Source organism: Carya illinoinensis, chromosome 1, assembly GCF_018687715.1.
Source record: "Carya illinoinensis cultivar Pawnee chromosome 1, C.illinoinensisPawnee_v1, whole genome shotgun sequence".
Lineage (NCBI taxonomy): Eukaryota > Viridiplantae > Streptophyta > Magnoliopsida > Fagales > Juglandaceae > Carya > Carya illinoinensis.
The window spans coordinates 48,901,743-48,929,424 of record NC_056752.1 but is presented as its reverse complement, the minus strand read 5'-3'; the positions used below and the strand labels follow the sequence as shown (position 1 = coordinate 48,929,424).

The following is a 27,682-nucleotide window of genomic DNA, read 5'->3' as shown; positions in this document are numbered from 1 at the left end:
CTAATAACTTCAATGAAAATTACTAACTCGATAAGACGTATTGCTTTTAATTAATTAAAGTTAACTCAATGAAATATATTATTTATTTTAATTCATAATACAATTAGGAAGTATGGTCCATACGGATTACAAATAATGTATATGTAGGAGACTGAACAGTACCTTCTGTAAGAGAAATGAAACGTTCAATTCACTCAAACCACATTTCTTGAAAATATAAACCAAGATATAGCAGATGGAAATTATTTTCATGTTTCAATCCCACTAGTTGCATGCCAACTTAATCAATGAAGAAATGGCAGCATATTCCAGATCTAAGTTACAAGTATGCACGGATGATTATGGTCATTATTTGATTATCTGAATCACTTGTCTCCACTCCAGGATATCATCTTTATCCTTCATTTTGACATCAAAGCATTGAGAGTAGTCTTTCACGCTCTGTTCTCACATGGCTTCTAGTAATATCCTTCACACTTGGACAACCAGATAACGCCATGGCCAGCTCAAGTTCATCCTTCAGCATTTGGATGACTCGTTTCACACCATGTTCCCCCTTTGCTGCCAGCCCAAAGACAACAGGTCTTCCAATCTGCAATAAAATGCATATATCTTATAATAGACTTGAGAGAGAAATCATGATTACTTAGCATAAAAATTTCAGCAGCTCTAGCATATTCAGATTCGAATTTGAGAGAGACAGAGAAGCAAGAGTTGGCTATAGCTATAGCCAGCAATTTTCTGACATAATATAGACCACAAATTGAGGAAAAGAAAAAATATCACCATACTCCTGATTTCTCCTCTATAATGTATCCGACAGCACAAAGTGCAAAATGTTTCAATGACTTGGATATTGAGCTCCTACATCTTAAAACTTTCTACAAATTCAATTTAGTTGGATAGTAGTTTGGAAAAGAAGAAACATAGCCAGCAACAAAGTACAATTATGCATTAGTGCCATATCTCCAAAAACTTGTTGGATGCAAAGATATATACAGACACTTGAAACTCACAACATTGTGATTATGCAGAGTGCATGATTGAAACATACTACTTGCTTTTAGATAGCGAATTTCATATCCCACATTGAAAATTAAAAAAAGAATTGTAAGAGAAAATCCTTAAGTTGATGGATTAATTAGTTTGGGTTGAAGGAAAAAAAAATAGGTTGGGGGTGAAGAGTTTACTAGGACCGCTTCTGCACCAAGGGCTAATGCCTTGAAGACATCCGTTCCCCGCCGCACTCCTCCATCAAAAAGAACAGGAATTTTCCCTCCCACAGCATGAACCACCTTCAATCACAAGGTAAACAAATTTCCTTAGACATGTACATTTACGTAGCTGATTGAACAAGGCATGACAAAGTCCTCTGCAGAAATGCATGAGCAGACATTTCTTATTAAGCTATACAGATAGAACCTCACCTCTTCCAGAACAGTAATAGTAGCAGGAGAATAATCAAGCTGGCGAGCCCCATGATTGGAGACAATAATCCCAGCCACACCTATTTCTGCAGCCTTTATTGCTGCTCATGTTATTACATCAAATGTTAACCAAATTTGAATTTTAAACAGCGAGAAAAATTCCTTGACTTTCAGGGATCTGAGTTAACTATGATAACCGGGCCCCTATAATTGAATTTCAAGTTGTTTTAAAAACTCTAGGTAAGCGAAGCATTTTTTTTCGTCTTGGCATGTAACTGAAACTTTTAGAATTATTTTGTTATCAAGCCGGTGTGTAGAGCATGTCATCTACATCACTTAAATGGTAAAATGTAATTTTGTAAGATTCGAATTTTAAAATTTATCTTTCAAATCAATTTATGCCAAATAAGCACTTTAGTAGTTGTGTTACCTATACCAACTTATAAATAGAAGTTTTTTAAACTTTTAATCCAAAATATATAAAATCTTAGAACGGAAAAGTCTATAATTTCAATTGTTTAGTAAATGATAAAGGCAGAGAAGGTTTTTTCTATTTTATACATTCAAAGGGAAGGAGAGTGGGGAAGGTGAAGTGAAAAGTGAGCTGGGTGATACAATGATATTTTTCAAAACAATAAATAAATAAATAAAATAAAAAATGTGAATATTACACGTAAAGCTTGATCTTACCATCTTCACGAGTAAGAATTCCCTTGATAAGAATGGGCATGTTTGTAATTGATCTTAACCATTCTACATCCTGCAGATGTTGTGATGCACTAATTAAACGCGGTATTAGAGTGCACCCAGCGTTTGTTGGAATAAAATAGGGACTGCCAACAGACTTGCAGTAATATCTTTTCAGATGCAGCAAGTTACTAAGAAAACAAATAATTTGCATTCATTTCTTAACTAAAGCCAGATATTTTCCCACCATCCCCAAGAGCCTACCTATCTCCCAGGTCCCTGGCGTAAAAACCAAGAAACTGTGCCAGCTAAGTAGACTGGCATCTCTTTAACTCGCACATTTTAACCTTTCTTGGCATATTTCTACAAAGTGTATCAGAAAGTTACCAAAACCTTTTCTGGTTCTTTACCTTCCAACACAAGGAAGCGTCCATTGTCGCCTTACAAAAAGCTTCTAGGTTTGAACCGCTATTCTGCAGAAGTTGAAAAATTCTGAGTTAACATATTAATTTTAGTCTTGCGTATGAATACTAAACAAGCACTTGTGCTCGCATGCACACACACAAAGACAGAGTAAATGATGATTTCTGTAAATGATCAGACCCATTTCTACATGAAAGTGCCTGTTAGATTGAACTACTCCACTGTAGTCATAACGGGTCTGAGAACGGAGATACACGATAGACACATTTCTCTATTACATTCTTAAGAATCTAAGCTAGTTTGGGCAAAGGCATAAGGATGCCATATCCGACATACTGATCATTTATGGGTAGAGTTGAATTGGTGGCCTGTGAATCACTGACAAAAAACTATAGTGAAACCCCACAATTACTTGGAAACAAAAAAAGCCAGAAGATTAACAAAAAGAAAAAAATGATAAAAACAAAACTAGAATGAAAATAAATAATCATTGCTAGTCCTTGCGCACGTCAACCTTGCTTCTTTATCCATTTACGATAGCTTTGGCACACTCAAACGATGATCCTTTTATTATGTACTTGTTTATTTATTTAATTTGGTTAGACAATGATCAGACTAATGGAGGGTTTTGTTGCCTATTGAAGGGCAAATGATAAGCTACAGTTAAAGAAACCTGTTGTTAAAAGAATATATCAGACACATTGATAAATAGGAAAGCCTCGTCATTCAAAGCCAGGATATTTAAATTCAACGAATTCGACTCACAGAATCGACTTCAATCGATAACAGACCCTCAAGATTCTTCGATCGAGGTGCAATCATTCTGCAGAAGTCATCGCATTTTTTTATGGGGGATGCATAAGACATTAAACATTGCGTCAATAAGACTCAAGGAAGTTTATACCAAACTTTGAAGGCAACTAAATTTAACCAGAAGGAAAGATGACACTTCACTTGTTTTTTATGTCTGCCTCCCTTCGACCGAGTCTGGGGACATCAACAGTTAGGACAAGAGCCTTGTATCCGTTTTTCTCGGCCCTGTGTACCAATGCAGCTGCTAGATCTCGTCTCTTGTATACCTATTCGCAAGGGAGTTCCAAAATTTCAGGGTCTTTCTACCAAACAAAATGACATATAAGGAAAGGTGACGAACAAAGTGTACATTATAAGACATGAGGAAGGTTTTAATACATATAATTGAAAGAACCGAACAGTGTTGCAGCTGGAAGCAACCTCCTCCATGGTGCAGGAAGACCCGGTGGATAAAATCTACAGAAAAATATAACTCAGCCGTGCCAAGACATTAAACAAGTGGATGAGTTCGAATTCGTTATGTCATTACCATTATGGTTTTAGATGCAGCTGCTGCTCTGGCTGTGGCAGCCTCTCCTGTAACAAGATAGCAAGTAGTATAAGCATTTGGCAGGGGAAGGAAGGTATTTTCCACTGATCATAAAGGATTTAGACCTTCAGGATGTGCCAACTTATGCAGGCCAGTTGGAGCAATCATAATCGGTGCCGAGATATTGTACCCCAATACAGTAGTTGACATATCTATTCTGCTTACATCCACAAGAATTCTTGGCCGGATCCTGCGGAAAGAATGGAAACTGATAGGTGAAACGCCACACCCGGTTTGCTCTCATGTTAGAGATTAGCAGGTAAATTAGCACATTACGTGATTCTTTTAAATGCTTCCACATTATCTTTTAATGTGTACTGGTCCTCAGCTCCACCAGCATAATAATCATAGTACATTTTTGGAAGTGCTTCCCTGGCCAATTCTTGGAACTCGTTCACGTTTACTGGTTCACCAGCCATTTTTTTCTGGAAACATGGAGACATATGTTTAAGAGTCCAATACCAACTCCTAGATGCAACTGTATAAACTTTCAACAGCAAGAAGAAACTCAAACTTTGATAAGAACAATAGAAGATCCAGGCTACATTTAGATCTTAATTACAGCAATCTCCCAAAGGTGATGCTTGCAGTTAAACATTGCCTTTTACTTGGACAAACCTTAAGTATGCTTCACGATATTCACAGACACAATCGGTGTAAAGTCACCAAAGTGCACATCAAGAAAATCTGTTTGTAAGCATACCATCCATTTTAGAAAATCTAATTGATATTAGCAGTCCACACACAAGAGTCGTAGGAGAACATCAAATTAATTAGGGCCTTAAACGCCTCTAGGCACTTCACAGATGACTTTTCGACGATACAAAAACATTGACTTCCATTCCTACGTAGCCAATATACAGTAAATCGATCTCAATAATATGCTATGACCCACGTAGCAACAAGAACCAGTGGAAAACCTGGCGATCTCCCACATAGAAACTACTGTGCGTTTTCATGGTGATCGATAAAGTTGGAATTATTTAAGCTTACCAATGAGAGAACTAAAACCTTTGGAGGTGGCTGGCAGCTTCTGGGCAGTAGTTTTGACTAGACGTTTGCTGGAAACTTACAGGCCAGAGTTACCGTAAAGTGTGAAGAATGGATCAGAATGCCGGCCTTCTCAATGATGAACTTCGTCCACTAGTTTTTTTGTCCACATCGATGAGGTTGACTGGTATTGAGTCAGTAAAGTTCCTTGTAGCATTAATACTATATTCATCAAATTTATCTTTACAATTTAATAAAAAAATATACATTTTTCATAAATATGAAACCCTTATACTTATAATATTTAATACTCATTTTTTGATATTTAATATTTAAATTAATATTATTTTTAATAAAATTTACTTTTTAAATTTATTTACATATTAATACGTAATTATCTTTATAACTAAATTTTTTCCTAATAATATATCCACACACGACAACTAATAAATAATAATAGTCCATTTGGTTGGACTGGACCGAGGCCCGCACAAGCACAAGTTCAACTCATCTAATCTATTTTTCAGCCCAAAACTGCCTCAAACGGAAAAAGAGCTATCCTATCCCAATCTCAGTCACTCTTCAACATCGCAAGCCATTTTTATCAATGAAAGTAACTTGAGAACTTCGAATTTCTCGAATCTCCATTGCAAATTTCATCCAATGGGATTAAGTACGGAGGCATCTACTTCTTTATTTTTTATCTTTTTCAGGGTAGATGACAGATGTTCGTACAGACATACATGTGACATCCAGTACAAGTTGGGGGGGAAAACAAAAGTTTTGAGAGTTTATTTTACCATGCAATCAATCATCTGCATTTCGCTTGCTTGAAGGGATTGAAAAGAGAGAGTCCATCAAGCAGTTTGCAGGAGCAAACGTAATAGCAATGAGATCTTTGGTATGCCCAGTAATGCGCATCACGACGTCCATTAATAATATTAAAAAAAAAAAAATTGCAACAAAAGTTGGCAAGAGAGTTTCTAGGAAACTCTCATTTAAAGAAGCACAAAATTCAACGAACTCATTGAAACTCGCATTCGCACTCAATATCCTTCAAATTCAGTATGAGCACCTTCCTATCTTACTCTCTGTCCACATTATCTTCTTGACTGGTGCACAAATTTGCAATTGTCACCAAAATGGCACCTCCCCTGAGCATAATATCGGCACAGCTGTGGCGGCCGGTAGCCTTGCCTCTGTGGTTGGTTCATTGGTGGGAACTGGCTGATGCCTGTCAATGGCTGTCTATGATAACCCCACGCGGGTAGCCCGCTTTTCCGGTCATTATTTGGATACTTATTACTAGGAGCTTGATGGTCATTCGGATGCGAGTTCAAGTTGGGCCGCTTGAAGTTTGAATGGTGAACGGCGCGACTGCCACTATACATTTTTTCTGTATTACTTGAGTACCTACAATCAACAGAGTTCTGAGAAGGCTGCTGGTTATAACTACTTTGTCTTGTATATTTTGCTGTTGTGGTTAAGTTACAGTCAGTCTTGCTTCACAATATAAACCTGCTTGTTGAGCTTGCATCGTTGGCTTTCCTAAATCAGTGAATATGCCCAACAACTGTTGCTGGGAAGCTGCTGGTTTTCCTGAATTAACAGAGGAACTCATCTTTTGAGGTTGAGATTCTGATTTGCCTGAATTATCATATGGCCCAGGCTTTGAATGTGAACTAAATGATGGTTTTCTTGAATCGACTAATAAACCTGACTGTGTTGGTTGGAATGCAGATTTTACAGTTACGGTTGAATTGAAGTGAGATTGGTTCCCATTTGACTCCTTTCTTGAGATCCGGAAGTAGGTAGAGAAAACTTGAGCACGTAATAATAGAGAATCACTAAAATGATCCAACAAGGCATATTCAATTTGATAATGATAGAAGAAATAACATTTCCAGTTTATAATTAGAAAAGAATACCTGGTTGCCTTGAGTATTTTCCTCTTTTCCTTCTCTTGGATACGTACTTCTCTATCAGACCTTGCAACAGACCCCCTGGAGTGCTTTTCCATCAAAACTTTCTACCTCTCCTATTCATCTTCCCATCTCTGAAGTTCTACAACAGGATTAGTTTAACATGGGATGAAAAACAGATGACTGGGAAAAAGGAAATTTGTTTATATGAAACAAACTTGTCTCAAAATTTTCAAACGGTAAAGGTTTCGACCCTTAATTAGCAGGGGATGAAGTGGAGGGAGTGGTTTCTCCCCCTTGCTCCAGAGTACTTCTATCTGTTCAGATCAGCCAGAAAAATATTTAGAAACAGATATATTATGCTTGCCCGTATATTTCATCAAATGCAGCGAGGTTAATCCACCGTGAAAGTATGTTGTTGCTTTGCAGCACCATAACTTTCTTTCACAATGCGGCCCACAACAATCCTTATGCCGCAAGGAGGACCACAGCCACTTCGGGATGCTAAGTTGAACCTGAGAATTCGATTTCCAAAAGAGAAATAAGAAAGGTAATTAATTCCATTAAGGGAGAAGTCAACTTTCCATATTTACGTTAAACCTCTGTTAGGGTTTGAGATTTCAATTCCTGCTTGGGTTCGCTGGCTGCATGGCAGCAGAGGCCTTGCCGCCCATGGCAGGTCCTTCTTTATCGTTTGCTGACATAGTCTCTGTAGTGCCTCAACCACTGCCGGAGATGGAGGTACCTTTTCGGCCACCGAAATACTTTGAGGGGGAACTGTTTTTTTCTTTTACAGCAGAGGAAATTGATTGAATGGCTCAGTCCTTCCGCTATTCAATGGTGATTAAGTTCCTACGACAAAGGCCTTTGTTAGACGCCGTTTGAGCATTCATTCGCAGCCGCTGGGGTCTCTCCAGCTTGCCGGTAGTTTCTGGTATGCGGCGTTTGAGACATGTTTTTGTAAGGATGGGGAATGAGCATGATTTACATAAGGCCTTATCAAGAGAGTCCTGCAAGGTTAATGGAGTTCCTTACAGATCTTTTGCTTGGACACCGGATTTTGATGAAGACTTTGAACCACCGCGTGTGCCGATATGGGTTTTTTTGCCTGGACTCCCGCCGAACTTCTATCATCATTTTGTCTTAAAAATGATCACAACACCAATTGGAAAGTTCATCCGCCATGACAATTCTACAACCTGTGCTACGAGAACAGACGAGGCTCGTGTGTGTCTGGAGATAGATGCCTCAAAGGAGCCGATTTCACACTTTTGGTTAGGTATACCAAGGATGCCAAGTAGTAGGAGGCAGGAGGTTGTATTCGAAACACTTCCTGCTTACTGCACTTTTTGTAAATGTCAGGGACATAATAAATGAACCTGTAGGAATGGTCCTGACCAAAAGAGAAAACCAAAGGGAGGGCAGATGTGGGTTAAGCAGGGAGAAAAACCTACGGAGGAAGTGGCAGTAAGTAAAGGTAATATGAATTTGGATCTTTCTTTGCTGGTTGCAGAAAATACTGAGAAGGGTGTAGTGCTGCATGACAATGCTAAACTGAAAGAAAACCAGGAGAAAGATCAAAAAAATAATGAGAGCTCCAATATGGATCTTGTTGTTGGGGTCACTTCAGAGAATGGTTTGACTGGAACTCTGGGGTTAGAAAAAGTAGAAAGTGCTTTCTTGAATGCACAATTGCCTTCCATGCAGGTAGACTTGTCGCAGCAGGAGGATGGTTTGATGAACCTGGAAGACACTGCTACACCGAGTGTGTCCACGTTGGAAAAAGATGTCGTGGCTTTGCTTGAAGTGCCTCTATCAAAGGAGGTCGTGACACCTGTTATGGTTCATGAAGAAACAAGTACAAAGATTGGAGCTCATTCTCACCTAGATGATGCAGGCCATTCGGATAAAGATGGTGAAAGGTGTGCCGTGAACGACTTGGCAATGGGCCACCAGTCCATAAATGATCTAAATGGGTCTGTGAAGTTGGGTAGAGATATGGGTGAAAGGGGAGGGAGTTTGAAGGACTAGATGATGCAGTTTGACAATGAGGGATCCTTTTATGAAGACATTGCCATTGAGGATCTAGAGGCTGAAGATGTTGATAGCGAGATGAACATAATCACAGTGGACAAGACTCAATCTGAAAATGAAGTTGAAAGAGATGATGTAAGTGTTGATATGCAGAAAGATTATAGCACGGATGCGGAAGTTCCCAAAAATAGGACTGGTATGTTTCAAAAAAGGAGTTCCTCTTGAGTGGTGATCCGTCCATCCAAACTTAATTTATGATCAATCCAATAATTTTTTGGAACATCAGGGGAGTTGGAACTTCTCATAGAAGAGTGTGTAAAATCATGAATAAAGTCAAGCCTAATATTTTAGCTCTCACTGAGCCTTTTCTGAGCAGGATAGAATCCCTGGTTTTTTGAGAAAGTTTAGTTGTGATAATTTTCTGACGAATTAAGCAAATGATGGGAAGATTTGGTTGTTGTGGAAATCGACTATATCTGTGCACATGGTGACTAGTTCTAGTCAGTCAAAGTGGAAGAGAATGGGCATATTTTCCTCCTCACTATTGTGTATGCTAAATGTAATCAGACTGAAAGGAAGTCTCTCTGGGAGGAGTTGGAGACTAGTAGCAGTGGTCAATTGCAACGGATCATTTGTGGAGATTTTAATATCATTAAAGATGACTCTGAGAGACGGGGTGGACATCCACGTCAATTCTCGGCAATGGCTGATTTCAACTTATGTATTCAGAACTGTGGTTTGATGGATATGCGCTTCAATGGTCCACGTATGACTTGGTGTAATGGTCAAGGCGATTTGGCAAGAAGTTGGGCAAGGTTAGATCGATGTTTTCTTGATACTAATTTTTTAACTTGTTTTCCAAATGTATTTTATCAGGTATTAACTCGCACCACGTCGGATCATTATCCTTTGGTGATTCAAATGGGAGAGGACCTTTTTAGGTATAGACCTAGCCCTTTTCGTTTTCAATTTATGTAGACTGATCATATTGATTTTCTTAGTTTTGTGAAAGGGGTGTGGGAGTAGGAAGGTTTGGGTGTGGGTCTTAATAAGTTATCTTTTAAATTAAAAAGAACTAAGGTGGCATTAAAGGATTGGAATCAACGAGTGTTTGGTCGAACTACTAATGTTATCCAAGAATTGGAGCAACGTATTGAGAGATTGGAACTCAGTCTCCAAAGTGGTTTTAGTTCTGAGGATAATGATGATCTTATGGTGGCTAAGCTAGAATTATCGACTTGGATGGGTCGGGAGGATACTCGCTTATCACATATGGCTAAAAAGGCCTGATTAAAAGACGGTGATCAAAATTCTAAATTTTTCCATGCTATTTTAAATTCGAAGAATCATAAAAGGATTAGTGAGATGTATTTGGTGGATGGTACATACTTACATACTCCTGTCGATATTCACTGCACTGCGACTTAGTATTTTTAGGACTTTTTGGGGAATCAGAGTAACCGTGATTTGCCTAATCTGAATCATCTGATTTCACATGTGATTACTATTGAGGAAAACTTATTATTATGTAAAGGCCCTTCTCTTGAGGAAATTAAGGATGCTCTTTTTAGTATTCTCATTGACAGCAGTCCTAGCCCGGATGGTTTTGGTTTGGGTTTCTTTAGAGTTTGTTGGGATTTTGTTAAGGAGGACCTTTTGGATGCCACTTCTGAGTTTTTTAGTACTAGTTTTCTTCCCAGGTTTTTCACTGCTTCTTATATTGTTTTGATTCCTAAGATGGATAAACCTAATGGATTTGATAAATTCAGACCTATTAGGTTGTGCTCTGTTTTTTACAAGATCTGTGTTAAGATAATTGTTGCTTGTCTTACTAACATGCTTTCTAAGATGATATCTCAGGAACAATGGGCTTTTATTCCAGGTAGGAGTATTTTTTAGAATATTAGCTTAACTCAGGAGATGGTCCATTCTATTAACAAAAAATCAATTGGGGGTAATGTGTTGATCAAGCTTGATATGTCTAAGGCTTACGATAGAATTGACTAGAGGTTTTTGTTACATGTTTTGGCAGCTTTTGGCTTTTCTGATCAAGTATGTGCTTTAATTAATTTGTGTATCTCTACGACTTGGTTTTCAACCATGATGAATGGCACTCCTTTGGATTTTTTTAAAGGAGAACGTGGCTTGAGGGAAGGGGATCCATTATCGCCTTACCTTTTCATTATTATGCAGGAGGTTCTCTCTCGTCTGTTGAAGCATGCTTTTAATAATGGTAATATTGGTTAGTATTATTAGGCAAAAGGTACTCCACTTGTCTCCCACCTTATGTATGCTGATGATATTGTAATTTTTATGAATGGTGGGAAAAGGTCAATGAAAGGATTGATCTAGGTTTTAAATTCTTATGAAGATTGGACGGGTCAAGTTCTTAATAAAGAGAAAAGTGCTATCTTTTTTTCTAAACATATCTCTATGCATAGAAAGAGATCTATTCTTCGTATTACTGGCTTTTCCGAGGGTTCTTTTCCTTTCAAGTATTTGGGTGTGCCTATTGTGGTTAGTAGACTAAAGGTTTCTGACCTTGGTGAATTATTAGGGAAAGTTAAAAAGAAAATTGCGGGTTGGAAGATGAAATTACTTTCTGCAAGTGGGAGAATTATTTTGTTACGTCATGTTCTTTAGAGTATGGTCACTCATCTTCTAGCTGTTTTTCAAGTCCCCAAGGTGGTGATTATGGAATTGAATAGGCTTCTTAGTACTTTCTTTTGGGGTGAATTTGAAGGGAAAGGTAAAAGAGAATGGGTGGCTTAGAATAAGATTTGTCGTCCTATTGAAGAAGGTGGCTTGGGCATTAGGGATTTTGGAGATATGCAACGTGCTTTACATATAAAACTTGCCTGGCATTTGATCTCTGGTCAATCTTTATGGGCAGATTTTTTCAGAGGTAAGTATGTTAGGGAAAATCATCTTTCCCTTTTGCCGCCAAACAAGGGTACTCGTCTTTGGAAATATATTGTTCATAATATTCCTGTTGTGCTGAATAATTCTAAATGGCTAGTGCGAGAGGGTAATCTCTCTTTTTGGTATGACAATTGGCAGGAGGAAGGTCCTCTTCATGATCAATTACCGGTGATCGAGCAACCTTTGATTAAGATTAAAGACTTTTACATTGATAATGGTAGGGATATTCCTCTCTTGGAACGGCTAGTGGGTCAAGAAAAAGCCACGGATTTGTATCAGGTTTTGGCAAGGAGGAAAGAGGGGCAGGATGTTCTAGTTTGGAGGAAGGAGAATGATGGAAAGTTTCGGACTAAAAATGTCTGGGATTGTATTAGAGTTCAGGCATCTCCTTTACCTTGGACTTCTTGGATTTGGCACAATACTCTTCCTAAGAAAATCTCCATTATGATGTGGAAGGCTTATAATAATTGCTTGAATGTGGATGAAAAAATTAAAATGGTTGGAATCCCTTTGGCTTCGAAATGTAATTGTTGCTCTATGGGCCAGATTGAGGATCTTAATCATGTTCTTTGTAATAGGGATTTTGCTAAAACAATTTGGCGCATGGCCTCTGTGCAACTTGGCGTGTATATGGGGGGGTCATTTTCGTATTTGGAAGGAGCAAATTAATTTTTGGTTTCGCCGTGCTGGCAAATTGTCTCAGGTTAGGACTATCTTTGATTTTATTCCTTCCATTGTATCTTGGAAATTATGGGAAAGGCGTTGTAAAGCCAGATATGAAGGTCAAGTTGAATCGATTGAGTCCGTCTGGAATGCTATTAAATTTTGGGTCCGTAATATCATGTATTTCAATATGAAAGCTACGAAGATTCTGAAACAGAATTTAGCCATCCTTAAAAGGTTGGATATTTTGATTCCGACCCCTAAAGCAAAGAGAGTTTCTTTGGTGAAGTGGCTTCCGCCCTGTTCAAATTGGGTTAAACTTAATATTGATGGGAGCAGTTTAGGAAATTCTGGTCCAGCTGGGGCTGGGGGTGTCATTCGTGATGCAAGTGGTCATATTTGTGCGGCTTTCTCTGTTTCATTAGGTCAGGGTTCTAATAATTATGCTGAATTGAGAAGCTTGCTGGAAGGTGTTAGGAAATGCTGTCAATTGGGTTTTAGACGAGTTAACATCGAGACAGATTCCCAAATTCTTATTAAATGGATTAAAAAAGGTGAATCTAATATCTGGTACCTGGAAGATTATTGAGATGAGCTTCAAGTCTGTCTTGATCGCTTGGAGTATAGTATGAGCCATGTTTTTCGGGAAGGAAATGCAGTAGCTGACTATCTTGCGAAAGAGGGTTCTAGAGGGTCTAGTATGGAGTGGTTTGAAGATAGGTCTCTTCCCAATCAGTTAAGAGGTCTGCTCAGAATGGATAGAGTTAGTATTCCCTATTTGAGGATACCTTAGTGAGGTATGTACTATCTAGTTTTATCTTTATTTACATTTAATATCTATTTAGGTTGTTTCTTTTTATTGCAGGTGGTTGTTCTCGTTTTTCTTGTCCTTTTGTTGTCTTGAAAAATTGTACCGTTTATCTTGTCCTTTTGTTGTTTTGGAAAATTGTAATTTTGATCTCGATTATATGTTTTTTTTTTTTTTAGGCCTGGCTTTGGTCTTTCTAGCATATATGTAAACCCCCAGGCTTCTGATTATAACCACGGTTTTCCTCCGCCAAACGTGAGGGCTATTAATAAAATTTGGGGTACCGTCCTCTTCTTAAAAAAAAAAAAAGTAATTAATTTCTAAGGTAGGAAAAATTGCAGCACAAGCATCATCATCAATTGGTCAGGAAAAGAGAAAATATCATCATCAGTTTTATCACAACCTTAGACCCCCTTGAGTGAAGATATTTGGAAGTGGCACTTATTTATTTTAAGATCAAAAGTATACATATATGTAAACCCCCTGCAATGGTCCGGTCCACCATTGGGTTTGTCAAGTTGAATATTGATGGTGTAGTTCGGGGAATCCTGGGTAATGTGGTGGTAGAGGGGTAGTTTGGGATTATAGAGGGCGAACCTTGCGTAGTTTTATGGCTTACTATGGATATGGTACAAGGGTTTTTTTCAAAAGAATTTTTTACCCTTTTTTCTCTCAACGTGAGTGCATGAGGTTTCTTCATGCATGGCTACCGCCGGTGGCCTCCAGGCCAATTCGGCCATTACTCCATGCCTCAAATCATTCGCATATATGGTTTTAGAATCTCCTCAGCCCATTCCTGAGGTCGTGGCTCCCTTCAGATCACATAAAACTGTGGACAGTGAGGTATGTGTGATTTTTTCAAAGGATGAACTGGATAGATCAGCTATTCCTTTTCAATTCTCTCTGGTTTTAAAGTTTCTATGGCAAAGACCTTCCCTGGATTCCATCAGATCATTCATCAGAGCCAAATGGGGATTGTCAAACCAACCGATCATCTCATTGATGCGTAAGCCACTGAACGTTTTTGTACGTCTATTGTTGGAGGATGATTTTGTCAAGGCTTTTGCACGTGAAAGCTGTGAGATCAATGGCATTCCATATAGAGTTTTTCACTGGACCACCGACTTTCATGAAGACCAAGAACCTGTTTGCGTCCCGGTGTGGATTACATTGCCGGGTCTTCCTCCAAACTTCTACCATGAGTTTTTTCTTCGCAACATTACAGCTCCAATCGGCAGATTCTTAAGAGGGATAATCCCACTCGATGCGCTACTCACACGGATGGAGCCATACTATGCGTAGAGATAGATGTTACGAAAGAACCGATCAAAGCCTTGTGGATAGGTACACACAGAAATCCTCAAAGTTTTTATCAAACCATAGAATTTGAGACTCTACCTGCTTATTGTCTAAGATGTCACGTCCAAGGTCATAATGCTAAGACTTGCAAATGGGAAGGGAAAAAACATAATGTAAAGTTGAAGGAAACTTATGAGAAAGAAAAGTCGACTTTGACCTCGAGGATCAAGGAAAAGAAAGACGAGCATCCTACCGATATAGTGCAAAAAGGTGAGTCTAGTAAGATGGGTGAAAAACCGGTGCATGAGATAGGAACCTAGTCTAATGAGCTCAATCTAGAAAACTCGGAAAGGGAGGGTCATATGAAAGAGGTTGGAGATGGAGAGGTTGAAGATACAGCTGTAGGGACCACTAATGTTTTAGATTTTAAACAAGTCAATCTTGAAACTTCTACAGATGTTGCTACAGCAGTTAACAAGATGACCGCTCATATGGAGGGGTTACATGATGATCCAATTCTTGAAGGCTCACGGCAGATAGTTGACCAAGAAGAGTTGGAAACGGGATTCAATTCGCATATGGGTGATGCAAATACTAGTGTAACTCTTGTTGAGGAAGCACACACGTTGAACCAAGTCATACCAAACATAGATGGAATTATTGCCCAAGACAAAAGTGACCCAGCCTACGTAGATACAGAATATGACCATGATGTTTCTGATGGGCACGTTTACTCAGATACAGATTCAGAAGAGGTCCTAGAACATATAGCTAAGAAAAAACTTGTGGCATCGAACTCAGATATTCAATCGAAAAAAGAACGTCACAGGAAATGTATTAAATTAAGGGGTTCATCCAAGGTTGTAAACAAGCCCTCTCGCCTTAATTTATGAAGATCTCTTACTTGTATTGGAATGCTCGGGGTGTTGGTACATCGAGGAAATGGCCTAAAAAATTGGTATCGAAGCTACATCCTAAACTACTTGCTATTGTCGAGCCTATGGTTAGTAATTCTCGTTTAGATATGTGGCGTGATAGATTGGGTTTTGATCGATGTTGCTTTAATTTTGATGATGGCGGCCAGTTATGGTTGTTTTGGCCTCAGGATTTAAATCTAATTGTTGATTCTATGGGAGACCAATTTTTGACTGTTCGTATCAATAGTCTGAATGATCTTTGTATTACTTTTGTTTATGCGAAATGCTCCTACTTGGAGCGCAGGCGTCTGTGGGGTTCGTTGATGGATGCTAATACTCATAATTTATCTTGGATGGTGTTGGGAGATTTTAATATTATCAAAAATGATTCGAAGAGAAGAGGGGGTAGGCCATGGCGGGCATTGGCCATGGAGGAGTTTAATGGTTGGGTGGATTCTTGTGGGATCCTTGATATGTCTTTCCGTGGAAATTCTCTTTCTTGGTGTGACGGTCATTCAGGAAATTCTAGGCATTGGGCTCATCTTGATCGGTGTTTCCTTAATACAGTTGCCTTAGCAGTTTTATTGATGCTAATATGGAATACTTGGCGCGCACCTCTTCTGTTCATGCACCTATGACGGTTGCGCTGGAAAATCAGCCTGTAAGATATGGCTATCATTCTTTTAAATTTCAGCAAATGTGGGTATCTCATGCTCAATTTTTTGATTGTGTCTTGAATTCTTGGAATGGTGATGTTGTTAGGGGGTCTCGTTTATATATGCTTGTTACTAAACTCAAAAGACTTAAAATTGTTTTGAGAGCTTGGAACAAGAAAATTTTTGGTAGAACTGAAACTCCTATAGCAGAACTTGAGGATCGAATAAAGGGCTTGGAAGTTAGATTACAATCTGATTATTCGAACGAGGTGGAGGATAATCTTGTTGCCACCCAGCTGGATCTTTTAGTGTGGTTGGACAGGGAAGAAAAGCGCTTAGCCCAAATTGCTAAACAAGGCTGGATTCAGAAGGGTGAAGCAAATTCTATTTTTTTCCGTGCTGTTAGTCGTCGGAATCATAAAGAGGTTATAGAGATGAAACTAGAGGATGGTACTATTCTCTCCTCTCCAGAGCAGATTCACGAAGGGGCTATATCCTATTTTTCTCAATTCTTGCAGGCTGGTAACTGCTGTCAAGAGCCTAATTTGGGGGATTTTGTCCAACCTATTATTTCTCAGAGCGATAATGATATTATTTCTCGTGTTCCTTCTTCTCAGGAAGTCTATGATGCTCTTTGCTCCATTCCAGAAGATAGTAGCTCAGGGCCTGACGGGTTTGGGTCGGGCTTCTATCGATCTTGTTGGCACATTATAGGTGCCAATGTAGTTGATGCGGTGGTAGATTTTTTCCATGGTACGACTCTTCCTCGGTTTTTTAATGCAACTTTCATGGTTTTAATTTCGAATGTGGATAATCCGACAAGTTTTGATAAGTTTAGGCCAATTAGCTTGTACAATGTGTTCTATAAAATTTGCACCAAAATCATGGTTAATCGCCTTTCACCCCTGCTTGCTAAAATTATTTCTCTTGAACAAGGAGCCTTCCTTTTGGGCCATAGCATTTTTGAAAATATCAGTTTGACGCAAGAGATGATTCACGCTATTAATAAACCAGCTCATGATGGGAATATTGCTTTGAAGATTGACATGGTTAAGGCTTATGATATGATGGACTGGTCTTTTCTTATGCATGTTCTTAAAGCTTTCAGCTTCTTAGATTTTTTTTGCCTGATGATTCGTCACTGTATCACTAATCCCTGGTTCTCTGTAGTCATGAACGGGGCTCTCAAAGGTTTTTCAAAGGTGGTCGTGGGTTGCAACAAGGTGACCCCATTTCTCCTTATTTATTCATTCTTGTGGAGGAAATCTTTTCGAGGATGATAAAAAATCAGATACATATGTGTACGATTGTTCCATTTTATCATCCAAGGGGTACTCCTATTATTTCTCACCTTCTTTATGCAGATGATATGGTGCTTTTTTGTAATGGGGGCAAGGCTTCCTTGAAAGTTATTACTGATGTGTTGAGGAAGTATGAACAGAGGTCGGGGCAAGCAGTTAACAAAAACAAATCTTCAATTTTTTTCTCTTCGCAGGTTTCTGCTTCTAGACGTCGGGCTCTTCTTCGGTTCACTGGTTTTACGAAAGGAATTTTTCCTTTTAAATATTTGGGAGTTCCTATTATCTCTGGAAGATTGAAAATTGCTCACTTTGATGATTTGATTGCTAAAGTTCAGGCCAGATTGGAGGGTTGGCAAACCAGATTGTTATCTAGCGGGGCGCGTTTGATTCTTATTAAACATGTTCTCCAAAGCATTCCTGTCCACAGTCTTTCTATCTTAAAGACTCCTAAAGTCATGATTGAGAAACTTTAAAGAATCATTAGCACCTTTTTTTTGGGTGTCAAAGATGGCAAACTTAAGAAAAAATGGCGTTCTTGGATGGACATTTGTAAGCCTATCTCGGAAGGAGGGTTGGGCATTCGAAGTCTCCAAGATGTGCAATCTTCTCTCCACATGAAGTTAGCTTGAAATTTTTTGCAAGGTACTTCTCTTTGATCCAATTTTTTTCATGCTAAATATGTTGGTGATAAACATATCTCTATGGTGGACTCTACGAAAGGATCTATTTTTTGGAAGATGATTTTGCAGAATATTCCTTTAGTGCAAGCTAATTCTAAATGGAAAAGTGCGGGAGGGTAAAATCCATTTTTAGATTGATAAGTGGGCTGATGATGCCCCTCTTTGTAATAATACTCAGATTTCTGATATGCCGAACCTTAAATTGAAAGATTGCAAATATGGGTTGGGCTGGGATATGGAGCTTTTTACTCAGTTGGTTGGTCATCAAAAAGCTGAGGAACTTATTTTGCATTTGGGTCGGGTTAATAATGGGAAGGATGTTCTGATTTAGCTCCCTAATGCTAACGGGCATTTCTCTACTAGAAGTGCTTGGAATTGTATTCGCACGAGGGGCCCAGATTTCCCTTGGGCTAAATGGGTCTGGCATCCTGCCCTTCCCAAAAAAATGTCGATTACTATGTGGAAGGCCATTCATGATTGTCTCCTGATGGACGATAGAATCTGAAGAATAGGTATTCCTATTGCCTCCCGTTGCAATTGCTGCTCTGACTCTGAGTATGAAGATCTTAATCATAGTCTTGTGAGAGGTGATTTTATTAAAAAAATTTGGCGTATTTGTTCAGTGGTTCTTAGTATTCCTTGGAGGGAAGGTTTGACTTGGAGACAGCAGGTGGAGTGTTGGTATAGGCGGGCAAAAAATTCTACTCGCTCTGGTCAATTGTTGAGTCTTCTTCTGGCCATCATAACTTGGCGTTTATGGGGTCGGCGTTGTAAGGCCAGGATGGAAGGATTGATGGAATTGGTACTGGTGTTCTATAAAATATTGGGTCTCCTAGATTGCATTAAAGCTTAAGGATGTTAATTTGCTCACTAACCAAGATGAAGGAGTTCTACATTGTTTCAATATGCCTATTAATGTTACAAGGAAAGAGATAGTTATTCCGGTTAAATGGAAGCCTCCTAAGCAGGGTTGGGTTAAATTGAATGTGGATGGTTGTTCTCTTGGTAATCCAGGTCCTTTAGGTGCAGGCGGCATTATTCGGGATGATAAAGGTAACTTGCTTTGTGGGTTTGCTGTTGAAACCGGGCATAACTCTAATAACCATGCAGAGTTGATGGGTTTACTACATGGGCTTCGTCACATCGGTTTAATGGGTGTTGTATCAGTGGAAATTGAACTTAATTCCATGTTAGTTCTTAACTGGTTGAGGAACAAACGTTGTGGCCTATGGTACATGGAAGATTATTGGGATGAAATTCAAAATCATCTAGCTGGGCTTCATGTCTCTCATGGTCACTACATTAGATAATGTAATTCGGTTGCGGATGGCTTTGCCAAACTGGGTGCCAATGGTCAAATTGGATTCTAGTCTTCTTTATCTGAGCTACCTGCTCACATTAGAGGTAATATCCAGCTAGACAAAGAAGGTTTCCCTTACCTTCGAAAAATTCGAAGATGTTGCTAGATGTTATGGGCACTGACTTTATCTCCAGGTATGTCCCTCTTTGCACTGCGTTATTTCCTTTCTTAATCTTTGTTTGTGCAGGTTTATCTTTTGCAGGATTTGTTTTGCAGTTTTTGTTTTGCTTTCCTAGGGCCAATGTATTGTATTTGTGTTTATTTTTTTGGTTTTTAAGGTCTAGGTTTTGGTTTTTTTGTAGTCCCCAGGCCTTAGGTTGTAACCACGGTTTTCCTTCGCCACAAGTGAGGGTTTTTTAATAAAATTGAGACGGAGCTGCTATGTGTGTGGCTTCCGGCTCTTCTTAAAAAAATAAATGGATATGGTACAAACACAATGGCTGAGACTAAGGCTTTGCTCGATGGTCTACGAATATGTATTATGCTGATGCAATCTAATGTCGAGGCTGAAATTGATTCCCAAGTGTTGGTTAACTGGTGGAAAGGATAGGGTGATGTTCATTGGCTGTGCAAGAAGACCGGCAGAGAATTGCCTTCCCTGCTAAGGAGTTGAACATAGTATTTAGACACATATATAAAGAAATAAATCAAGTAGCTGATTTTCTTGCTAAAAAATGTGCCAAAGGAAATACGACGGATTTTGAGCGGACCCCAAAGGAGATAACATGCATGTTGAGATTGAATAGGATAGGATTGCCGGTAATACGTGGTAAATAATACGGTTTTGAGCTTTCCTTATTAGTTTTTTTTTTTTTTTTTTTTGTTTTGGGGAAGTGATGAAGGTTGTTTCCATGGTTTTCCTCTACCATAAACGAGGGTTTTCAATAAAAATACTTTTAAAAAAATGTAAGGTGTCTTCTCCACAAATAAAGAGGGCAAGGGGAATCATGCTTTCAAATATACACAAGAATGCAACCAAAAAAACAATCAAAACAAAAGAAAAATTCTTACATTTCATAGACATTTTGTTCGAACATAACAACATCACCAGTGCATGCATCCCCTGCAAATCCCAATTAGTATTTCAAGTTATACACATCAAAGAGAAGAAATATATTTTACCAATAACCACAAAATGTGAGACATGATCTGGAAGAAATAGACAAGATCATGGTAAAGGTTTGGTCCCATGATTTCATGAGACAAATGATATGTACCCCTTCCAAACCGTACAAAAAATATTCGACAGAGTGCAGATTAATAGAAATATCTCATCTTAAATGCCCAAGCTACTACTTAATGCAAAACCGTGATTAGTAACTCCATGTGATTCTTTTTAATATGTGCATACATTAACAAGCCAAATGGTATCATATGGTGAAGGTGAAAACTTGCATTGTCTTCAGGGTAGGGTGGTGAAACGAGCACCTTTAAACCCACAAATTGGTGAACTGGAAATTCAATGTGCAATACCAGCTAAAATGCTTAACATGTGATGTATGCAAACTGCTAAATTTATCAATTCTGCGAGAGGAAAATTCTTGTGTAGATAGGCAAGCCCCAGGATGGTGCAGAGAAATAATCGAGTTGGGGTTGCTTGGCCACAGATAAGACAGTCATATGTAATCTACTATTTTTCGTTTTCTTAGGGATTGGATTATCCATAGCACCAAAACCAATAAATAAATAACCATCCACGAGCTTTTAAATTAACATGTCCACCTTTAGAATCCAATACAAAGCTAGAGACTGGATATTTCTTCTCCCCTCCACCATTTAAAATCCTGGAAAATAAATAAAAGTGAATATAAGAAATCATAAAGTTTTTCGAACATTGCCACTATTAAAGAAGATGATATTACTCTAGATGCTCTTAATGCGTTGAATGAGTGTGCCTTTATTGCCAGTCAGTCTCAATCCATTCTTCCTCAGATAAACTTCACATTGGTCCACTTTTAGTTTCTCCAGCTGACCAGCTGCCACCAAGTAATGAAAGAAAAACCAAAACGTCATATATCAACAACAACGAAAAAAGAAATCTATGCAAAGAATCATCATGTTCTTTCTCTTGACTTTCTCTTGTTCTTGTAACCTTGTTCTTCTCAACATCGCCGTCTCTTTTGATTATTTGCCATTATGAAATCAAGATGTGTAGCCAGCTTTAATCTAAAATCTAAATCAAGATGAATATGCCATTATGAAAGAGAGCAGGTAATATTAGAATGCCTGCTTTGGCCATTTACAAACGTCAAAACTCAAAGCAGACAGGTGCCTGACAACTGACGAGGCAATCAACATATAAACTGGGATCAACTATCAAGAATCAAAAAACTTTTTAACTTCCTTTAAAATTACTTTTAAAAAATATATATATATATATATATTCTAAAATCCAACAACCCTTATTAATCTATTATAAAGCTAACAAAAGCACGAGTCGAAAAGAAAAAAATAAAAAATAAAAACAGAAAGTCATGCGTTAAGAAGATTAAAAAGCTAATAACTTCAATGAAAATTACTAACTCGATAAGACGTATTGCTTTTAATTAATTAAAGTTAACTCAATGAAATATATTATTTATTTTAATTCATAATACAATTAGGAAGTATGGTCCATATGGATTACAAATAATGTATGTGTAGGAGACTGAACAGTACCTTCTGTAAGAGAAATGAAACGTTCAATTCACTCAACCACATTTCTTGACAATATAAACCAAGATATAGCAGATGGAAATTATTTTCATGTTTCAATCCCACTAGTTGCATGCCAACTTAATCAATGAAGAAATGGCAGCATATTCCAGATCTAAGTTACAAGTATGCACGGATGATTATGGTCATTATTTGATTATCTGAATCACTTGTCTCCACTCCAGGATATCATCTTTATGCTTCATTTTGACATCAAAGCATTGAGAGTAGTCTTTCACGCTCTGTTCTCACATGGCTTCTATTAATATCCTTCACACTTGGACAACCAGATAACGCCATGGCCAGCTCAAGTTCATCCTTCAGCATTTGGATGACTCGTTTCACACCATGTTCCCCCTTTGCTGCCAGCCCAAAGACAACAGGTCTTCCAATCTGCAATAAAATGCATATATCTTATAATAGACTTGAGAGAGAAATCATGATTACTTAGCATAAAAATTTCAGCAGCTCTAGCATATTCAGCTTCGAATTTGAGAGAGACAGAGAAGCAAGAGTTGGCTATGGCTATAGCCAGCAATTTTCTGACATAATATAGAACACAAATTGAGGAAAAGAAAAAATATCACCATACTCCTGATTTCTCCTCTATAATGTATCCAACAGTCCCAAAGTGCAAACTGTTTCAATGACTTGGATATTGAGCTCCTACATCTTAAAAGTTTCTACAAATTCAATTTAGTTGGATAGTAGTTTGGAAAAGAAGAAACAAAGCCAGCAACAAAGTACAATTGTGCATTAGTGCCATATCTCCAAAAACTTGTTGGATGCAAAGATATCTGCAGACACTTGAAACTCACAACATTGTGATTATGCAGAGTGCATGATTGAAACATTCTACTTCCTTTTAGATAGCGAATTTCATATCCCACATTTAAAATTTTGAAAAGAATTGTAAGAGAAAATCATTAAGTTGACGGATTAATTAGTTTCGGGTGAAGGAAAAAAAATAGTTTGGGGGTGAAGAGCTTACTAGGACAGCTTGTGCACCAAGGGCTAATGCCTTGAAGACATCCGTTCCCCTCCGCACTCCTCCATCAAAAAGAACAGGAATTTTCCCTCCCACAGCATGAACCACCTTCAATCACAAGGTAAACAAATTTCCTTAGACATGTACATTTACGTAGCTGATTGAACAAGGCATGACAAAGTCCTCTGCAGAAATGCATGAGCACAGACATTTCTTATTAAGCTATACAGATAGAACCTCACCTCTTCTAGAACAGTAATAGTAGCAGGAGAATAATCAAGCTGGCGAGCCCCATGATTGGAGACAACAATCCCAGCCACACCTATTTCTGCAGCCTTTATTGCTGCCCATGTTATTACATCAAATGTTAACCAAATTTGAATTTTGAACAGCTAGAAAAATTCCTTGACTTTCAGGGATCTGAGTTAACTACGATAACCGGACCCCTATAATTGAATTTCAAGTTGTTTTAAAAACTCTAAGTAAGCGAAGCTTTTTTTTTCGTCTTGACATGTAACTGAAACTTTTAGAATTATTTTGTTATCAAGCCGGTATGTAAAGCACATCGCCCACATCACTCAAATAGTAAAATGTAATTTGTAATATTCAAATTTTAAAATTTATCTTCCAATTCAAATTATGTCAGGTAACTACTTTAGGAGGTGTGTTATCTATACTAACTTATAAATAGAAGTTTTTTAAACTTTTAATCCAAAAAATATAAAATCTTAGAACGGAAAAGTCTATAATGTCAATTGTTTAATAAATGATAAAAGGCAGAGAAGGTTTTCTCTATTTTATACATTCAAAGGGAAGGAGAGTGGGGAAAGTGAAGTGAAAAGTGAGCTGGGTGATACGTTGATATTTTTCAAAACAAAAAATAAATAAATAAAATAAAAAATGTGAATATTACACGTAAAACTTCATCTTACCATCTTCACGAGTAAGAATTCCCTTGATAAGAATGGGCATGTTTGTAATTGATCTTAACCATTCTACATCCTGCAGATGTTGTGATGCACTAATTAAACACGGTATTAGAGTGCACCCAGCGTTTGTTGGAATAAAATAGGGACTGCCAACAGACTTGCAGTAATATCTTTTCAGATGCAGCAAGTTACTGAGAAAACAAATAATTTGCATTCATTTCTTAACTAAAGCCATATATTTTCCCACCATCCCCAAAAGCCTACCTATCTCCCAGGTCCCTGGCGTAAAAACCAAGAACTGTGCCAGCTAAGCAGACCGGCATCTCTTTAACACACACATTTTAACCTTTCTTGGCATATTTCTACAAAGTGTACCAGAAAGTTACCAAAACCTTTTCTGGTTCTTTACCTTCCAACACAAGGAAGCGTCCATTGTTGCCTTAGCATAAGCTTCTAGGTTTGAACCACTATTCTGCAGAATTTGAAAGATTCTGAGTTAACATATTAATTTTAGTCTTACGTATGAATACTAAACAAGCACTTCCAGAGCAGCACACACACAAAGACAGAGTAAATGATGATTTCTGTAAATGATCAGACACATTTCTAGATGAAAGTGCCTGTTAGATTGAACTACTCCACTGTAGTCATAAAGGGTCTGAGAACGGGGATACACGATAGACACATTTCTCTATTACTTTCTCAAGAATCTAAGCTAGTTTGGGCAAAGGTAGACAAGGATGCCATATCCGACATACTGATCATTTATGGGTAGAGCTGAAGTGGTGGCCCGTGAATCACTGACAAAAAACTATAGTGAAACCCCACAATTACTTGGAAACCAAAAAAGGCAGAAGATTAACAAAAAGAAAAAAATGATAAAAACAAAACTAGAATGAAAATAATAATCATTGCTACTCCATGAGCACGTCAACCTTGCTTCTTTATCCATTTAGGATAGCTTTGGCACACTCAAACGCTGATCCTTTTATTATGTACTTGTTTATTTATTTAATTTGGTTAGACAATGATCAGACTAATGGAGGGTTTTGTTGCCTATTGAAGGACAAATGATAAGCTACGGTTAAAAGAAACCGGTTGTTAAAAGAATATATCAGACACATTGATAAATAGTAAAGCCTCGTCATTCAAAGCCAGGATATTTAAATTCAACGAATTCCACTCACAGAATCGACTTCAATCGATAATAGACCCTCAAGATTCTTCAATCGAGGTGCAATCATTCTGCAGAAGTCATCGCGTTTTTTTATGGGGGATGAATAAGACATTAAACATTGCATCAATAAGACTCAAGGAAGTTTATACCAAACTTTGAAGGCAATTAAATTTAACCAGAAGGAAAGATGACACTTCACTTGTTTTTTATGTCTGCCTCCCTTCGACCGAGTCTGGGGACATCAACAGTTAGGACAAGAGCGTTGTATCCGTTTTTCTCGGCCCTGTGTACCAATGCAGCTGTTATATCTCGCCTCTTGTATACCTATTCGCAAGGGAGTTCCAAAATTTCAGAGTCTTTCTACCAAACAAAATGACATATAAGGAAAGGTGATGAACAAAGTGTACATTATAAGACATGAGGAAGGTTTTAATACATATAATTGAAAGAACCGAACAGCGTTGCAGCTGGAAGCAACCTCCTCCACCGTGCAGGAAGACGTGGTGGATAAAATCTACAGAAAAATATAACTTAGCCGTGCCAAGACATTAAACAAGCGGATGAGTTCGAATTCGTTATGTCATTACCATTATGGTTTTAGATGCAGCTGCTGCTCTGGCTGTGGCAGCCTCTCCTGTAACAAGATAGCAAGTAGTATAAGCATTTTGCAGGGGAAGGAAGGTATTTTCAACTGATCATAAAGGATTTAGACCTTCAGGATGTGCCAACTTATGCAAGGCAGTTGGAGCAATCATAATCGGTGCCGAGATATTGTACCCCAATACAGTAGTTGACATATCTATTCTGCTTACATCCACAAGAATTCTTGGCCGGATCCTGCGGAAAGAATGAAAACTGATAGGTGAAACGCCACACCCGGTTTGCTCTCATGTTAGAGATTAGCAGGTAAATTAGCACATTACGTGATTCTTTTAAATGCTTCCACATTATCTTTTAATGTGTACTGGTCCTCAGCTCCACCAGCATAAAAATCATAGTACATTTTTGCAAGTGCTTCCTTGGCCAATTCTTGGAACTCGTTCAGGTTTACTGGTTCACCAGCCATTTTTTTTTTCTGGAAACATGGAGACATACGTTTAAGTGTCCAATACCAACTCCTAGATGCAACTGTATAAGCTTTCAACAGCAAGAAGAAACTCAAACTTTGATAAGAACAATAGAAGATCCAGGCTACATTTAGATCTTAATTACAGCAATCTCCCAAAGGTGATGCTTGCAGTTAAACAGTGCCTTTTACTTGGACAAACCTTAAGTATGCTTCACGATATTCACAGACACAATCGGTGCAAAGTCACCAAAGTGCACATCAAGAAAATCTGTTTGTAAGCATACCATCCATTTTAGAAAATCTAATTGATATTAGCAGTCCACACACACGAGTCGTAGGAGAACATCAAATTAATTAGGGCCTTAAACGCCTCTAGGCACTTCACAGATGACTTTTCGACGATAAAAAAAACATTGACTTCCACTCCTACGTATCCAATATGCAGTAAATCGATCTCAATAATATGCTATGACCCACAAAGCAACAAGAACCGGTGGAAAACATGACGATCTCCCACATAGAAATTACTGTGCGTTTTCATGATGATCGATAAAGTTGGAATTATTTAAGCTTACCAATGAGAGAACTAAAACCTTTGGAGGTGGCTGGCAGCTTCTGGGCAGTAGTTTTGACTAGACGTTTGATGAAAACTTACAGGCCATAGATACCTTAAAGTGTGAAGAAGGGATCAGAATGCCGACCTTCTCAATGATGAACTTTTTCCACTAGTTTTTTCGTCCACATCGATAAGGTTGACTGTTATTGAGTTTTGCCTTGTGTATAATAATACTATTTTTTCGTATTTAAAATTTAAATTAATATTATTTTTAATAAAATTTATTTTTTAATTAATTACATTAAATTTATACACATATTAATACACAATTATCTTTACAACTAAATTTTTCCCGAATAATATATCCACACGACAGCTAATAAATAATAATAGTCCATTTGGTTGGACTGGACCGAGGGCCGCACAAGCACAAGTTCAACTCATCTAATCTATTTTTCAGCCCAAAACTGCCTCAATCGGAAAAGAGCTATCCTCTCCCAATTTAAGTCACTCGTCAACATAGCAAGCCATTTTCATATCAATGAAAGTAACTTGAGATTTTCGAATTTCTCGAATCTCCATTGCAAATTTCATCCAATGGAATTAAATACGGAGGCATCTACTTCTTCTTTATTTATTTTTTTATCTTTTTCAGGGTAGATGACAGAAGTTCGTACGGACATGCATGTATCCAGTGCAAGTTGGGGGGGAAACATATTCTCGGGTATGACATGGATTGCCCCCCCTTGACAACCCTCGGACTTGACCTTTGATCACA

The 27,682-nt window shown here is 38.1% G+C and overlaps 3 protein-coding genes across 22 annotated transcripts; all 3 read right to left on the bottom strand.

Moving 5' to 3' along the window:
- Positions 1-50: 50 nt before the first annotated feature.
- Positions 51-27,049, bottom strand: LOC122280303 (peroxisomal (S)-2-hydroxy-acid oxidase GLO4-like). 5 transcript variants are annotated; one of them, XM_043091178.1, is made up of 13 exons: positions 26,924-27,049; positions 24,801-24,803; positions 4,216-4,364; positions 4,005-4,129; positions 3,880-3,926; positions 3,729-3,806; positions 3,492-3,616; positions 3,303-3,360; positions 2,525-2,587; positions 2,118-2,187; positions 1,428-1,528; positions 1,191-1,295; positions 51-592 (listed from the first exon to the last, which is right to left on the bottom strand). In XM_043091178.1, the coding sequence occupies exons 3-13, from the start codon at positions 4,356-4,358 to the stop codon at positions 413-415; spliced, it is 1,095 nt and encodes a 364-aa protein (XP_042947112.1). In that variant the 5' UTR covers positions 4,359-4,364; positions 24,801-24,803; positions 26,924-27,049; the 3' UTR covers positions 51-412. The 5 variants fall into 5 exon arrangements, with proteins under 5 accessions (XP_042947112.1, XP_042947109.1, XP_042947111.1 ...); XM_043091175.1 differs by lacking the exons at positions 24,801-24,803; positions 26,924-27,049 and adding an exon at positions 4,860-5,110; XM_043091177.1 differs by lacking the exons at positions 24,801-24,803; positions 26,924-27,049 and adding an exon at positions 4,933-5,107.
- On the bottom strand, positions 5,834-27,063 carry LOC122280344 (peroxisomal (S)-2-hydroxy-acid oxidase GLO4-like). 16 transcript variants are annotated; one of them, XM_043091290.1, is made up of 17 exons: positions 26,924-27,062; positions 26,203-26,354; positions 25,992-26,116; positions 25,867-25,913; positions 25,716-25,793; positions 25,479-25,603; positions 25,290-25,347; positions 24,512-24,574; positions 24,106-24,175; positions 23,416-23,516; positions 23,177-23,281; positions 21,354-22,578; positions 21,214-21,275; positions 7,255-20,554; positions 7,070-7,168; positions 6,858-6,985; positions 5,834-6,750 (listed from the first exon to the last, which is right to left on the bottom strand). In XM_043091290.1, exons 2-12 carry the CDS (start codon positions 26,343-26,345, stop codon positions 22,399-22,401), a joined length of 1,095 nt encoding a protein of 364 aa, XP_042947224.1. In that variant the 5' UTR covers positions 26,346-26,354; positions 26,924-27,062; the 3' UTR covers positions 5,834-6,750; positions 6,858-6,985; positions 7,070-7,168; positions 7,255-20,554; positions 21,214-21,275; positions 21,354-22,398. The 16 variants fall into 16 exon arrangements, with proteins under 16 accessions (XP_042947224.1, XP_042947216.1, XP_042947209.1 ...); XM_043091282.1 differs by having other exon boundaries at positions 7,105-7,168; XM_043091275.1 differs by having other exon boundaries at positions 6,858-7,168; positions 7,255-7,366; positions 7,452-20,554.
- On the bottom strand, positions 6,030-6,949 carry LOC122300745 (nuclear pore complex protein DDB_G0274915-like). The gene is made up of 3 exons (XM_043111622.1): positions 6,858-6,949; positions 6,448-6,776; positions 6,030-6,403 (listed from the first exon to the last, which is right to left on the bottom strand). The coding sequence occupies exons 1-3, from the start codon at positions 6,947-6,949 to the stop codon at positions 6,030-6,032; spliced, it is 795 nt and encodes a 264-aa protein (XP_042967556.1).
- Positions 27,064-27,682: the final 619 nt, after the last annotated feature.

What these genes read in the sequence shown, in the direction of transcription:
- LOC122280303 (XM_043091175.1), bottom strand. Translation starts at nt 4,898, where the DNA reads ATGAAAACGCACAGTAGTTTCTATGTGGGAGATCGCCAG. An exon ending in ACGCTTCCTTGTGTTGGAAG is followed by an intron (nt 2,188 to 2,524) that starts GTAAAGAACCAG and finishes CAACATCTGCAG; the next exon opens with GATGTAGAATGGTTAAGATC. An exon ending in CTATTACTGTTCTGGAAGAG is followed by an intron (nt 1,296 to 1,427) that starts GTGAGGTTCTAT and finishes TTGTGATTGAAG; the next exon opens with GTGGTTCATGCTGTGGGAGG.
- LOC122300745 (XM_043111622.1), bottom strand. Translation starts at nt 6,949, where the DNA reads ATGGAAAAGCACTCCAGGGGGTCTGTTGCAAGGTCTGATAGAGAAGTA. An exon ending in AAAATACTCAAGGCAACCAG is followed by an intron (nt 6,777 to 6,857) that starts GTATTCTTTTCT and finishes GGATCATTTTAG; the next exon opens with TGATTCTCTATTATTACGTG. An exon ending in GATGCAAGCTCAACAAGCAG is followed by an intron (nt 6,404 to 6,447) that starts GTTTATATTGTG and finishes TAACCACAACAG; the next exon opens with CAAAATATACAAGACAAAGT.
- LOC122280344 (XM_043091204.1), bottom strand. Translation starts at nt 26,345, where the DNA reads ATGGCTGGTGAACCAGTAAACCTGAACGAGTTCCAAGAATTGGCCAAG. An exon ending in GAAGCATTTAAAAGAATCAC is followed by an intron (nt 26,117 to 26,202) that starts GTAATGTGCTAA and finishes TTCTTTCCGCAG; the next exon opens with GATCCGGCCAAGAATTCTTG. An exon ending in GAGGCAGACATAAAAAACAA is followed by an intron (nt 25,348 to 25,478) that starts GTGAAGTGTCAT and finishes TGACTTCTGCAG; the next exon opens with AATGATTGCACCTCGATTGA.